Genomic DNA, 15571 nt, shown 5'->3' with positions numbered 1-15571 from the left:
AGCAGCAAACTGTAAGCACATGTGGCATCTTGCTTATGGAAAACAAACTCTGCTTTAGTATAAAGCAGTCAAATCAGCAGGCAAATACACTGGGTTTCAGCATGTTCTTAATATTTCTGAATATGAAATATATAGGAAAATAAAAATGTCTAGCACTCTCTGGGCAGGGCAGACCAAGCTCTAAAAAGAGCCTCTAAAGAGGCACTGAACATTGCTGCTCACACACTGAAAGCACATCTATGACTGCTGTGTGGTACATAAACATGCAAGCTAACGCTAAACCTGAATCAACTGTGTTATTAATAACAGCACAACTGGGTCAGCAGTGTATTGAGTGTAGACCAATTTATCATGTTTCCTGGGTAAGTTTACTGCCTATCCTAAGCTTTCTGCAGTTGCAACTAAACCACTATTGAACTGGAGTTGGGTCATATAAAGCTTATGCAAATAATCTCTGCACTATAGTTATTGAAATACCAAGGAGCTCTAGGTTTGTATTATATTGAGATCAATCAAAGAGGATGCTAAGGCTTGTATCCAGATTCAGGGGCCTAAGCTTCTTGATTTGGTGTAAAAAATTAGAAATTTTGTAAAACCTGCTCTGCTTGAGATGCCTACTGTAACGGATGAAATCCTTAAAAAATGTGCAGTTTCTGTTATATCTTTATCTAAAGGGAAAATAGACCCCTGTTACATTAGAACCTGATGCAAAACAAGCGAGAGGTCTTTTGGTGCACGCTCCGATCTCAGAGGTGTGATGTTAGCAGGCTGCATAGCCAGCCTTGCCAGCTGCCTCCTTCTGCATCAGCCTCTTGATAAAGGGCCAGTTCTGATTTATTGATGTATTGCAATATTGGGTACTACATCATCTAACTTCTAGGCACCTAAACCGGTTAATGGACTTGATACCAGGTTGCTAGCTAGTTATTTTGTATTTGTGCTGAAGCGTTAGATTAGAGAGGTCTGCACTCTGCATGAGATACTCAAAGCAGGAAAAGTCAGGCTCCTTTTCATAACTTAAGCACCTTATTATGGCCTGGAGAAAGGATTTACAAACAGAAACATTTCCCTGAAGGCTGGTCCTAAGTACTTTCCTCTCAGCAGATGAATGACGATCTCCTTCTACCAATGCTCTGGGTTAAGTTCTTGCTGCCAAGCCTCTACTCTAGTCTTTTTCTTCCTAAAGCAGCTTAGTGATCGTGTTTTCTCCCTCTCTAGGAGCTCTTCAGCTAGTAGACTGTAGCATATTCAATTCCATACTGCAGGAACTAAAATAGTTTTGGAACCTTTTTTCCTAGAAATATGGCATCTGAAGGTTTGAGATACCCTCCTCTTCCCCCCGCCCTGCCCCCCGGCTATGCTATAGATAAGCAGAGCTTTTGAAGATCTGCCTTTTGTTCTAAGCATGGAAAGGGGGATTTAGTCTTTCTATTCCTAATTGTTTGACTGTATTTTCAACATAAATTATGCTCTGCTCTTGATTTATAACATGAAACACACTCGATATTTTTTTTTGTCTAAAAAAACTTCAGAATTTTTTATCTTTAAAGTCTTTCTTGTTGTTATACAGCAACAAGACCATGCACAAGATGTAATGACTCGGAATCAACATTTTCTTTGGGTGCTGTGCATTGAAACTTAACTTATTTTCCATTATTTTGTCTTTCTGCAACAAGACAAAAATTCTTATAAAACAGAACAATTGTAATAGTGTTCTGACAAGTCCAATTTATACGGTACATTGTCACAAAAGAATACCTAAGAAAAAGCAGAATGGCTGTACAAACCTACTAAAATGCTTTAGAAATTCTTTGCAGGAGCTAGAACAACATACTATTAAAACTCCAAATACATATTCAATATGTGTGTTTTTAAAGAAAACTTTATAAATATGCAAATTTAAGATAACTAATACAGAATAAAATGCACTAAGAAACTGATATGTAGACAAAGGTTTATTTACACCATACAACATTTTAAATATTTTATACACAGCTGCAGCAGAGAAAGCTACTCTGAGCTTTCCAGAGAAAACTGCAATAATAAAGATGTGAAATATATTATTCATATAAAAGTGAGATTATTACTTTATTGCATTTAAAGCAATGAAGAATGTAGCTCAACAGACATTCATTTAATGACAAAAACTTTGCTTTTATATTATAAAGTAAAAAGTGTAGTAATGGCCAAACAGACTGTTATAAACTTTAAAAACTGCATAAATATATACATTGTGCTTCATGGTGAAGTTTTTTGAAAACTAAACCAAATGAAGCTGTTACAACATGAATCGTTGCTTGAGGTTTATCTATAAAGATTACCTTACAAATCCATTCCACGGGTACTTACAACACACGATGGTAAGAATTGTACACCTGGTTCTCCACTAGCCGCACTAGTGGGAATATACTGTACGAAAAAAACCACTGACATTTGGCACAGGAAGAGCCTGACATAAAGTAGTCACAATGTTCAGACAGGAGCGTCAGGATTCCCAAAGTCTCTTTATTGTCAGTGCAATGAATTATTTTTTGTTTTGTTCAGTTTGTTTTCAGTTTTGTTAAACTTCTGTTTGAAAGTCACCTTCTTGCACATCTAAAGGCAAGTTCAGACACTTCTCCCATTCTGCTGGTCTGAGTTCTAAAGCATCTTTTGCCTCTGTGTCCAATACGTTTATCGTTGTATAGTGTTGGTAGTCGCCCGTGGTTTTGAAACTGTCCCACGGAGCCTTGCTCGATGCTGAATTCTCCTGAAGACCAAGGAAAGAAGAATTAAAACCAAGGATGAAATATATGTTTTCCATTTATAAGGCTGATCGCTAACGTGCTCTCATGAGACACAGAAGCCAGAGAGAGAAAATGGCTTTGCAGGGAGCCAGGCTGGTGGGTGTTCAACGACTCTTTCTCTGTGAACAATCAACACGTTGGCAGGCTCCTCACCTGAGCTGCCAGCTAAGCCCTTTCTTTCACAAGACCCAATGTACGTGAGGAATGGTCGAGTGATCCAGTACCCATAGCCATCTTTTTAATAGCGGTTGTGTAGAAAAGTGGGAGAAGAGAAGGGAAGGTAATTGAGAAGAGCTTGCTGCCTGGAATATGGAGTGGTTTGAAGCAGAGATTGCCAGCTGGATTTTAAACTGGGGCAGGTGCATGACAGAACCATGGAAACCTACTCCTTGAAAAAGCTGTGAGAGCCACCTTGCTTTACAGGATGATGAGCTCATGTATATTAGAATTAATGTGCTGAAAGCTGGTTATTTTCTACGGAAAGATTTTTTTTTTTTCATACTAAGTTTTATAGGGTAAAAGACATTATGGGCTAAGACCAATTTAATTAGTGATTTCTGCTGTAACATGCTAGGTGGGACTTAGTTGCCAAAGCCAAACATTTTTGCACCATTTTATATGCCTTTGGATTTTCTGCCTGATCTCCAGCTATCTTTCATGAGAGGTGCAGGTCTCCCTTGAGACTTATGTCATCACTGCCTGTACTGTGTTTTTAGACTAAGACACCTGAGGCTGTCTAAAATAGCGTGAGATGCCTATAGTTAGGTACCTGGATCACTCTCTGTCTTACAGATAGACCATTCATCTAGGCAGCTTTTATTAGCAGACCTTTCAAAAACATAGCGCCGATGCAAAACAGAGTAAACAGCTCTTCCACTGAGATTCCCTTTGAGATTTTGAATTAATTCAAGCTTTGCATGGACAGAAAATCTCAAACAGGGGGGCGAATGCAAACTTTACATGTCTGCAAATCTCAGAAGGGGGAAGTGAGCGAGAACTGGGTGCAAAATAACACATATCACAGCTAAAGGTTCATCAAAGAATCAGGGCCAATTTTCTGCTGGATTAAGATGATGTAAATGATGTAAATCCATCGACCTCACATCTGCTTAATACCTCTTCTTCATTTCTGAGGGCAGCTCTTCTGAAAAAGTTATAGAATACAATGATTCTAGCTCAGTTCCATTTAATATAAAATTTTTGCATTATAAAATTATATATAAAATTATTACTAATCATAATATTGCTGCTAACAACTATGTCACACTAAATTAGCTGTTTTAATTAGGCAGAATCAACTATTTCCTAGCTTTGATTATCAGATGTAGGCAGGGTGTTATGCATGTCTGTATGAGTGTGTGTGTATAAATTTGAATTATGATGATAGCAGAGTCAGCTCAGGATGATTTAATTTTTGCTTTTCCCATGGTAAATATTTATAAAGCTATTATGGAAAAGACATGGCATTACAGAGACCCTGTGTGATTTCTGGACCGTCTCACATATAGGTGAATCTAGCTGGACTTGTTTGTAGTAACTAATTTAATATCTGCTTGCCTAGCTAGAATAAAAGCCCTATTGGGCAAATTACATTAGTGAGCTACTTTCTCTATGTGAAGTCCTTTAGACTTGGGAGACACATACAGATTTGAAATCTGTTCCCTACAGTTCAATTACTTGTCATCTCTAATGATGTCAGTGAGTTAGTTATGGCTGAGTTTAAAACCTAACGAGTGTTGTGATAGGTTAGATTGCTATAAATATCTTTTGTTCTAATTTCTGAGGCTATCTAAAGGTAGTGCAGAGTAAGGTCTTCTCAGGAAATAACACTGAATTCAAAGGACTCTCGTTTCATTGTTGTTGTTAAGGATCCATCATATTTTAAATATCTAAGGAGGAAAACTTACCATACTGCCTGATTTTGGTACATCCCGAAATCTGTCCAGTGTCTGAAATTTCTGATTTAACTCTTGAAACAATTCCATGTGCCTCTTTCTTGTATGCATGACCTTCTGAAAAATGGAACATAATTGCTTATATTTATAATTGAATCTGGGCATTTTTAAGAGAAGCATTATTTTCCCCAACATAATAAAGTAAATTGAATTTGGCAGGGCCATCTTTTCCCTGTAGACTTGACCAAATGGAAGTGAATTGCACTGAGCCTTCTCTCTGCTCTGTTTAATATTCTTTCAGTGTACAAGAGACTGTTTTTACCCCACATTTATTGCGTTGCTGAAATCAAGGGACATTGAAGTGACAGCCTAGAAGTATTTTGAAGGTGATGGCAGTTTCTCAGAAGGGTATTTCTCTTGCACATTATGAATATTTTCTAGAATTTCTGTTTTCAGTATGGGTGCTAATATTTTAATTTCTATAGTAATGCAACAGCAGTTTGTAATGGTCCTTCTAGGAATAATTTTTATGAGAACACTGAACTCAGAAATCCTGACCCAAAACAGAAAATCCCCAAATGTTATGCCTTTTTAATTAGACATCTTCTTGTCATCCGGATCATCATAAAATGCAGTTGAAATGGCATTCATATTGTGTTGGGTTTGTGTGGCAAGGTTTTGGTAGCGGGAGGGGCTACAGGGGTGGCTTCTGTGAGAAGCTGCTAGAAGCTCCCCCTGTGTCTGACAGAGCCAATGCCAGCCGGCTCTAAGACGGGCCCGCCGCTGGCCAAGGCCAAAGCCAATCAGCGCCTCTGTGATAACATATTTAAGAAGAAGAAAAACACTTAGAGAGCTTTTGCAGCCGGAGAGAGGAGTGAGAAGATGTAAGAAACTCTGCAGACACCAAGGTCAGTGCAGAAGGAGGGGGAGGAGGTGCTCCAGGCGCCGGAGCAGAGATCCCCCTGCAGCCCGTGGTGAAGACCATGGTGAAGCAGGCTGTCCCCTGCAGCCCATGGAGGAAGGATGAGGGGGTGTAGAGATTCCACCTGCAGCCCGTGGAGGACCCCACGCCGGAGCAGGTGGAGGCACCTGAAGGAGGCTGTGGCCTGTGGGAAGCCCTCGCTGGAGCAAGTTCCTGGCCGGACCGGTGGACCCATGCAGAGGGGAGCCCACGCCAGGGCAGGTTTGCTGGCAGGACTTGTGACCCTGTGGGGGACCCCACACTGGAGCAGTCTGCTCCTGAAGGTCTGCACCCCGTGGGAGAGGCTCCATGTTGGAGCAGGGGAACGTTGAGAGGAGTCCTCCCCCTGAGGACGACGAAGCGGCAGAGACAACGTGTGCTGAACTGACCGCAACCCCCATTCCCTGCCCCCTTGTGCCGCTGAGGGGGGAGGAGGTTGAAGCCGGGAGTGAAGTTGAGCCCGGGAAGATGGGAGGGGTGGGGGGAGGTGTTATAAGACTTGATTGTATTTTCTCATTCCTCTACTCTGTTTTGCCTAGTAATAAATTAGATGAATTTCCTCTCTACATTCAGTCTGTTTTGCTCGTGACAACAATTAGTGAGTGATCTCTCCCTGTCCTTATCTCGCCCCAAGCCTTTTGTTATACTTCTCCTCCCCGTCCGGCTGGGGGAGGGTGAGTGAGCGGCCGCGTGGCACCCAGCTGCCTGCTGGGCCTAAACCACGACACATATTAAGAAAAGTAGGCACAGTTTTTCAATTTTACTTGTGTTCTTATTTCATGGACTGGGCAATTGGAAACCACCCTCCCTCTAGCCCATGCACAGGGCACTCTTCCACAAAAACTAATTATATGGCACTCCTGTGCAAGAGGTGGGGACCCCAAACAGCCCCCACAGTTGGAGGACCCCTCAGCCATGTATCTGCCTTGGCAGCTATGTGGAGAGTGAAGCCTGTGTTCAAGCCTAGACTGTCAAGCCTACCATCTGCGTTGTTTCCAAGCAAGTTCACGCTCAGCTATGGATTCAGACTAGCCTCTGGAGCTAAGCTGAAGGCTGCTTACTGTTCACCCAATCTCGTGGTTCTGTGATCTGGGTGGACAGGGGACAGGAGGGACTGAGGATGCTTCACCTCAGTCCAACAGCAGATGGACTCAGCTTGGCTTTTCTTAAGCTTTGGTAACTGCTTGAACTTGACTTGCAGCCAGGGCAGCAGCCACTAATGTTGATAGAAAAGGTGCAGGACACCAGCTTCTATGCATGTCCGGTCATTGTGAAGCCTGATTTTCCGTGGCGTTGTAGGTGACAAACCCTGCAAACTTATGTCCGCAGTGCCTGAGTGTGACCCTTCCCAGCAAGTAACGCTTCTGCTAAGCCTGGATTAGTACCTTTTAAAATGGAGTGGCAGAAGCTGACCCTCAAATAATGCTTTACTGATTTTAACTTTTATCTTTCATTTGCATTCTGTGTTTACAAATTTCATGAAATGTGGTTGCTCTCTTGGCCATGCATTTCTATCCTTATGCTGTAATAACCATATTATCCTTAATAGAGCTCCACCATAGCTTGAGAACTTGTTTCACATCTGAGAACAGGAAATTGGCAACATTATTCACGAAAGAGACATGAGATATAGCAAGCAATTAAAGACCTATTAACTTAACATGAGTTGTGGGGTGAATAAAGGAAACAATTTTGCAGGATTTGGTGAGGAACTCCTTGCAAAATGTAATTTAACTAGAGATAGCTGATCTAAATTTATGAGGGGAGTTTCACTTAAGTGACTTCCTAGGGATTCTGTTAAGCTATTGCTGCTATGGTAGACAGGGATATATAGCAAATTTCACATACATAGAATTTATAAAAGAAAGGTTCTGCCTCAAAGATTTTTATTGAAATAAGGAGATATGCTCATGGGAACAAAACAGAGTTGGTGGGTTAAAATACTGGCTCTAAAAGCAGGAAACAGCATATGACTGTGAAAGAAGTATCTCCAGTTGGAAACTTTTTTAATAGAAGGCTAGGAATATGGAGAATGCTACTTTCAGATATTTTTCTGAATTGTGTACCCAAGAATTTGTTAAATAGCAAATATGAATAATGCAAATGTCTTAGTTCATTACATTAATCCTGAGGAGAAGCAGGTGGGAGGAGAAATTAAACACTTGCAGTGGGAAGTGTGCCAGAAAAAAGGCTTTAAATTTTACTCTTAGTAGCAGAATGACTGCTATGCACATGTACCTATGGATCTTTTGGTTGCTTTGTGTTTTCCTGGCTTTCATTCCATAATTCCTACCCACTGACACCCACCCCTCCCCACTGCTTATAAAGAACGATCTGAACTGAAGGTGCAGTAACTTAAATTTCCAACTTTAACTCTTCCTTTTTAGACTTCTTTTAAATTCCTTGTTAGAAAGCACCATCTTATTTCCTTTCTAGAAAATGCGCTCTGTTGGGTAACTCTCTTTTATGAGAAAATAACCCACAAAGTATTTGTGGGGGTTTAACCTGTTTTATCTATTAAATGGGCAATGTGGAAAACACAGCTTTTTCAATATTAGAAATACATAAGTTTTATCAATACGGAGCTGGAGATCTTGACCAGTATATACTAGGATGATTGTAGTAGCAACAGGACCTGAACAGGATGGAAAAGGAGCTTCTCATGCTGCCTTTTGAAAGCGCATCTTCTTTAGGTGCAGCAGAGGATTTGCCCATTAATGCCGCATCCCCTCCAGGAGCACCTGAGTTAGCCACCAGGCTACAGACACACATCTTCTTGTCGTCTTTCCTGCAGGGTCTGTAACTCTTGTGCCCCACATCCTAAAGGGGGTCAGACTGAACTGACATCCCTGCCCCCTCTCACAAGTAACATCAAGTGTGAGTTCTGAAAAGACTAAGCCTTACTCTGATGAGCACCTACTCTCAGCAGCGGATTCAGAGTGTGGATGGCTGTCATCAAGATGGGAAGGACTTCAAACATAACTCTGTACCCAGCTCCCTTTTTTGTTTATGACAGGGTTTTAGCTGAACTCTAACTCAAGCACAAATATTATGAAGATTTGTGGTCAATCTCATGAATAACAGTAATAGTAGTTGTTGTTGTTGTTGTTGTTGTAGTAGCAGTAGTAGCAGTAGTAATAATAATAATAATAATAATAATGGCATTCAATTTGCCTTGGAGAATTTCTGTATTGTCACAGGTAAAAATGCGCTCTCTCAAATATTGTAGGAAAGAGCTAAGTGAAAAGAACAGATGGGGGAATGCCTTCCCAGCCCTATAATGGAAACATGCTGTGTTTTCAAGATGTTACAGGTATGATCAGTTGCCAAACTTAGGAATGGGAAAGGATTTTTCCCTGCAGGCATTTTTTTTTTCACCTTTGTCTTCAAGAGAGTTCTTCAGGTTCATAACAGAATGATTTTAAACTTTTGTGTGAGTTTGTAATGTTGTTATAATGAATAGCTACTGCAGATGAAATTCTAAAAGAATGCAGGTCCAGCAATTCATGATCAATTTAGCATTATTGCTGGTGAGTCTGCTGCTCTGTGGAAAGAAAAGAGGACATTCTGGTATTCACAATTGTCCTTGTATCCTCATGTCCTCATGGGTGGAGCACAAAAAGAGCCAGAGATGACTTGAATCCTGGGGAGCAGCGTAATAAGGCACTTTTCTGAATTATTTGGCATAAATGTTATTACCAGAGTAGATCCAATTAATGCCTCATAAAAAGGTGAGAGTTGGGTGGATGGCTGGGGAAATCCAGGAGTCAGACTCTCATAGAATGTAAAGGTAATTGTGATCTTGAATCCTAAAATGCATGTCAATAATAGCGTTTAACTCTCCTGTATGTTTTTTAAGTGTCAGTGCACACCTATTATAAAGTCCTCCTGGGAATTTCCACAGCATCTGTATTTCTGTTCAACGTAATTAGAATGAATTTTATTTGATCTGACAGCTAAGTATTAGCACTGAGTCTTCATGAAAAAGCTACCTGTCCAGCTGTAGGGAAAACCAGAACATAATGATGGGGGTAGGAGGGCAGTGAGCTGGCGTTACCACAGCCAGCCAGCAGCAGCAAGGATCCAAAACGCCCTCACCCGTAATTTTGCTCATGTTTTGACCGGTCATACCAGACTCCATAAATGAGTTTAAACTAATCCTTGGTAATAGCAAGAAAAGAGCTGTGAAGCTGCTGCATGTTGACTGTTCATTTTAGCAAACTTCAAAGTTCAACTAGATTAGTCGGTGTTTTGCACAATCTAATAGCGGACAGTATATTACGAAGCAAAAATACTTTCTGCCTATAGACTAAACCCAATATGTTACAGTCTGTCTTCTTGTTTCTACACAAAGGGATAATTTAAGAATGTAATGGTAAACTATTTAAAAAGGGAAAATAAGATACAGGTGGCCTAACTCTTGAGAGCCTCCTCTCTATCCAGCTTAAGATCTATGAAAAGGGCTGGCCAGTTTTGATGTCATCTTTTTCTCTCTCCCTTTCGTTCAACTGAAGATGTAAGTTTTCTATAACACTACCCAGCACAGTCAGGACTTTTATTATTTACAGTCCATTGCAAAGGCCCTTAAAACTACCCTTGTATTTCTACATATATTGGAGATAACAGGGACAGAGAGAATTTTATGGTGTTGAGTACAATCATAGTCTGCCTGTGTTCACACTACATAGCAGCTGGCTTTGAGTGTCATCTGTGGCCATCAGAAAAAAAATTTCTTTTCTTGCATTTCTTTGTTTTTACTTCAAATTGCCTATATTAAGGTGAGTGTTGCATTGCAGCCCACTAGCACAGGTTTGGTGGTTTTTTTAAACTATGAAACTGTGACTCTACAGTAGTAAGTCAGACATGTCTGAGACCATTCTCTGGTACCATCTGTCATGGAATGTTCTCCATGAGTGATACTAAGTTGTCTTAGTCTCCAAAATAAGAAGCCTACAACCAAATTGCCTATTGTGAATGGCACCTCGGTTGTGCTGGTTCCCTAAGGACATTTCAGGAACTGTTAGGAGAGATAAGGGTGGTCCTGACTGAAATAGTGAAGACAATTCTAAAAATTCATCCATATAAAAAATGTCATTTTGGCACCCAGGAATATTCCCCCAAATGTCTAATTTAGTAAGACAGGCAGAGCCTGAGGGTTTGTTTTGTATGGATATAGAGAGACACGTGTGAGAGGTTGAGAGTGTAGATGCTGCTGGGAGTGTGCCAAAAAGAAAAGGCCAGAGGGAGTCAAGCTTGGCACAGTCTGGCCATACTGCATATTTAGCATTGTGGTCCTCAGAACCACATCCATAGCATTTGTTATCCTCAGAACTGTGGAAGGATGTTGTCTCCGAGAGTGCCAGCTGTCACTGGTCACAGACAAAGCAGAGAAAGTCTTAAACATTTAAGCAGTATGGCCAATCACTCTAGCTTGACCTCACCTCCAGGCTCTATTCTATTTTGTAGTCATGCTGCTCTGAGGTATCAGAATAGCAGTGTTTTGACCACACAACGCTATCTCGATTCCCTTCATCAGGATGCCTGGCTGAGCGAAGGAATCTAGGTGGCTTTTTTATTTTGCTTTACCTCAGAGAGACAGCCATATACTAGGTGTAAGAACACAGAAAAGCCCACAGGCTTAATCAGAGGAACCATAAAACAGGGAGGTGAGATGGGGTTAGTCTGAGTCAGTACTTCTAAAACACAGCAGCAACTGGCACGGTATCGTTGCCACTCTTACTTCCCCAGCAGTCACTCCCAATGCCCCATCCTTCCCTTTTTAGAAACAAATATATTTTCCTGCATTATAATCATACTTTTAAAAATATTAGGCCATGGAGCAACAAAGCTGCAAACAAGACAAGAAAAAGGTGTCAGCATCTTAAATAATGGGAGTCAAAAGAAAATATGTAGTGGGAGGACGGATTCTTGAGAGCAGAATGTGTACCGCATTGCTGGTGTTTGTTGGGTGTTGGATTATGCTCTTCTGAGTGATAGGAAGAGTGGTTTAGTATCTGTTGCCACAGAGAATGTTCTCATTGTGAATAGCATGATATTCCTACCTTTCAATAAAGAACAGTAAAATTCAGAATTCTTTATATCACTACAATTACAAAACTTCTGTTCATATTGCTTGAATTTAATTTTAGAATTGCTTGCTCATCATAGTTTTGTTACGATTCATGTTTTTCTTCTTCCTTTCTATGCATTTTTCCTAAAGCACATTTAGGGTAATCTTTTCATTTTATTTTCCTTAAACTTACTGTGTGAATCTGTATCTGCTGCATTATTTGAGATGTTACATGATGGCTTAAGGTAGCTACAGTCTCTGGGGGAAAATGACATAAGAGATTAAGGCATAATGTTAAACTACCAAGAAACCGCAATCAGACACAGAAGGTCAGCATTTCAGCAAAAGCAGGTCACCAAAGCAAACCCTTCTTTCATTGCAAGGCTTCTGTCACCGCCGCTATGGCTGCATTTTGCTAGTTCTACCGATTTCTTTTCTATGGACTAGAATCTGAAATCTGAACGTACATGTGCTGTGCTTACAGCCCAAATAATAACAAAATTGCTTTTGTTTGCACGTGCAAACAGACAGGGTAATTTTTAAAGTTATGGTTGATATATGGTGGTCACCGGATGTTAAAGCGTAGCCTGAGATCTGTAGATTCCACACAAATATTATGATTGTTCAACTTCTCCGGAGACACACATAATGAATTATATCAAAATATTAATATGCCTGAGCAGACAATCTATGCAAAAGCCTCAAATTCATAAATTATTGATATCCCCTTGAAAACTAACTGCTGCATTGCTTCTTTTAGAGAGTAGAGGAAAAAAACCCCTCAGATGATAGATAAACAAAACTCTAGGAAACTTAATCATACTGGCTGAGATAGAACAAAATGGTCATTAACTAACACAACCAAACTTTCTCAGTCAATGGGATCTAAGTCTGAAATTGTGGATATTCAACCTAAAGAACCTTACATGAACTTGATTTTTTTATATAGCATGTGATCCATAAGCTTTGACAACTGCAGCACTTCATCATTCAAAATTTGACACATTCATAATCAATGTTTGGATGTGAAACTCATAGGCCAGTAAATTAGTATTGAAGAAAGACAGGTAGAACAAATGATTGAGAATCTCTTGAACACAGCAGCCTTCTGCAATGATGTGACCTGTCCTATAGAAGTGTCACACTTTTTCAATAGATAGATAGCCAGCAAAAAAAAAAAAAAAAAAAAAGAAGAAGAAAACCCAGATGAAAATGAAGAGGCAGAGAAATTAAAAACTGAAACCATGATGGTTAATATTGCAATATGACAGTTTGATCTCAGAGTATTTTTCAAACAAGTTGCACCAAAGTAGTTTTAATGAATAGCTCATCATGTTCTGTACAGTACCAATTGAATAACCCTATGTCAGAAGGCTAAAATCTGCTAAAATGAACACTTCACATTTACTTTTAGGAAAATACTTCTAACAATCAGGAATAATTCAGTAAAACTTACTTCAAAGTCAAGGTCCGAATAACGTGATTTTCTTCTCTATTAAGCAGTAAAAAAGAAAGAAAAAAGAGGTTGTATTAACAAGGGGACTATTCACCAATTCATATTAATGATTCTAAGTAACATTCTTGTTTTCCTATCAGATATGTATTAGGTATTCTGTAAGAGGTTGTAGATTTTATCTTGATAATTTAAGATTAATGCATGACTTTGCATACAGTTTATTAGACCAATATTGTATTCTTTTCTCTGAAATAAACCAGACTGCATTTCACTGGGATGCATAATGTGCATGTTATTTGCATGCAGTTGAACCTGTTGGTATATCTATTTCTATACTTTCTGTGGCATCTGCAAATTATCATATTTATTCTTTTTACACAGCTATCTATACATATCTATGATTTAGATTTTGATAGGTATATAGAAATTCATTCTTTCCTAGATCAGGCTTACATTGGTACAACTCCATTGATTTTTAATGGAATAAATGACAGCAAAACCAAGCCGAAGCCATCTACAGTTTCCATAGCTTCAGTTTGTTTGTTTGCAATGACAATCTGGATGGAGAAAGCAATGATTTTGTTCTACACTTATGACAAATCTGATTCAGAGCATCTGATATAAAGCAAGAATGATTTACTAGTGAAGTAATCACTTGTATACAATGCAACAGAATATGATTGCTTGGACATATCACAAATAATTTAGCACATAATTTTTTACAGATTCTAAAAGAAACCAATTATAACGTCAAATTATATCAGAAAGAAGCAGAGATATTATAAAGAAGAGATAAAAATATCTTTTTTTTTTTTTTCCCTAAGGTTGGAAATTGAATGGCTTGCAATAGACTAAAGAGATGTAGAAAGAAGAAGCCGGGTTGGAAGCGCTGAAAAGAGAGCAAAGAACATGTGAATGGAAAGGAAAGTACATTCCCCTTCAGGAATGAAAGTTAAGGGAACGGAAAAATACCCCCAAAAAAGAAAAAGGTTTGCTGCTACAATTTAATCTTAATTTTTGTGGTAGGATAGGATGGCTTTAAGTCATGGTGAACAAACCTTTTCAAATTGCACCTAATTTCTGCAGTGAGATACAAATCAAACCCACTAAGTGAAGATGAGTCATGTTACTGGCTTCGTTAGGCTTTACTTTTATTTGCTTTAACATACATGCAGGTTTTAGTAGGCTGTTTTGTTTTCTTACAATTGTAAGGCATAATTTTACAAGTCTTTCAGTTGTGGAAAGCAGAAAATGTTTGGTCTCTGAGCCCTTGATAATACCACTTTGTGACATATTGTCTGGTTTTGTAGTAAAATTTTGATGCTCCAATCCACAATAATATGAAGAATATCACTGTCACACTGTCGACACACTCTGATGCCTAAAGAGCTGGGAGGCAGTATAAAAGAACAGACTATAATACAATTAAAAAAAAACAACAACAAGCTTTGGAGAAGCTATCTTTAACCAGCAAGGCTTGATTTAACCTAGAACACTTTAAAGAGAGTATTTCAAAATAAAAGTGAAACAATTCTGCACAAAAAAGTATCGCGAAAACATGGAAACAACAAAGGTCTTGGAGGTAAGAAAAATATGAGGACACTATGCCCAAATTCTTCAAGCAGCTAAGTTCTTACTTCTCACTTACATTAAGAGGGCCACGGTACCAGTGTACCTTTGACATAGGCCGTCATCGTTCTGCAGTAAATCAGCGCCTGAAGAAATCTACGTATTCCTAATGGGGAAGGATCTATTTTTAAGGTGCAATTAGAGCACATCTACCACTGTAAAGGCTCTGCGGTTACAAAAGAAGAACAGCAGATAATGAGGTAAAGTTTACAGGAGTAGCTTTGAAAAAATGCTTGGAAAAGCTATTTTTAAGCTACAGTTCAGTAATAAACCTGATATTGAGCCATCTGACTGAGAACCCTCGGTGAAAACATGGAAAATTTAGGAAGAAATGTGTAGTTTGTGAGATTCTGTGATTTATAAAATTGGAGTATTTGCATTTTGCGTTAAGTTTGCTTGACCGCAGTGAAAATATCCGTGGCATAGCTGGATTATTAGGTTTTGCAGCGAGATAACTCTATCACTGTTTACATGGTAAAAAGATATTTCTAACAGACTGCCACATATTTAACTGTGCTATTGTCAGAAAGAGGTAACTATTGCAATTTTGCTGTTAGATCATGCCAGTTATGACCAAACAAGTCATACCATAGGTATATCTCAGTGAGGGTTTTTCCAGGGCTCAACAAGAATCTATCACAAACAGATTTATTTTAAACTTCTGTAGTAAAGAACATCTGTTCTGTGTTTGCGCTTCACTTTTTTCCATGGCAGCATACAGTGAAATACAGCACAAGTGCTGTCAGAGCTTATTGTCCTAAGATATAAAAAGTA

At 39.2% G+C, this 15571-nt stretch overlaps 1 protein-coding gene across 7 annotated transcripts in view; it reads right to left on the bottom strand.

The window, feature by feature from the left end:
* Positions 1-1939: 1939 nt before the first annotated feature.
* The window catches only part of ADGRB3 (adhesion G protein-coupled receptor B3), a 475142-nt gene continuing 461510 nt past the window's right edge, over positions 1940-15571 (bottom strand). For 6 of the 7 annotated variants that reach the window (XM_054821234.1, XM_054821236.1, XM_054821233.1 and 3 more), the window contains 3 exons: positions 13169-13204; positions 4694-4798; positions 1940-2749 (listed from right to left, as the gene is read on the bottom strand). In XM_054821234.1, the coding sequence (XP_054677209.1) occupies positions 2561-2749; positions 4694-4798; positions 13169-13204 (330 nt within the window). In that variant the 3' untranslated portion in view covers positions 1940-2560. The remainder of the gene's footprint in view (positions 2750-4693; positions 4799-13168; positions 13205-15571) is intronic. The other variant, XM_054821235.1, reaches the window with a different exon arrangement.

This window comes from Grus americana, chromosome 3 (assembly GCF_028858705.1).
Source record: "Grus americana isolate bGruAme1 chromosome 3, bGruAme1.mat, whole genome shotgun sequence".
In the NCBI taxonomy this organism is placed as follows: domain Eukaryota; kingdom Metazoa; phylum Chordata; class Aves; order Gruiformes; family Gruidae; genus Grus; species Grus americana.
This window is presented reverse-complemented; position numbering and strand designations above follow the sequence as displayed.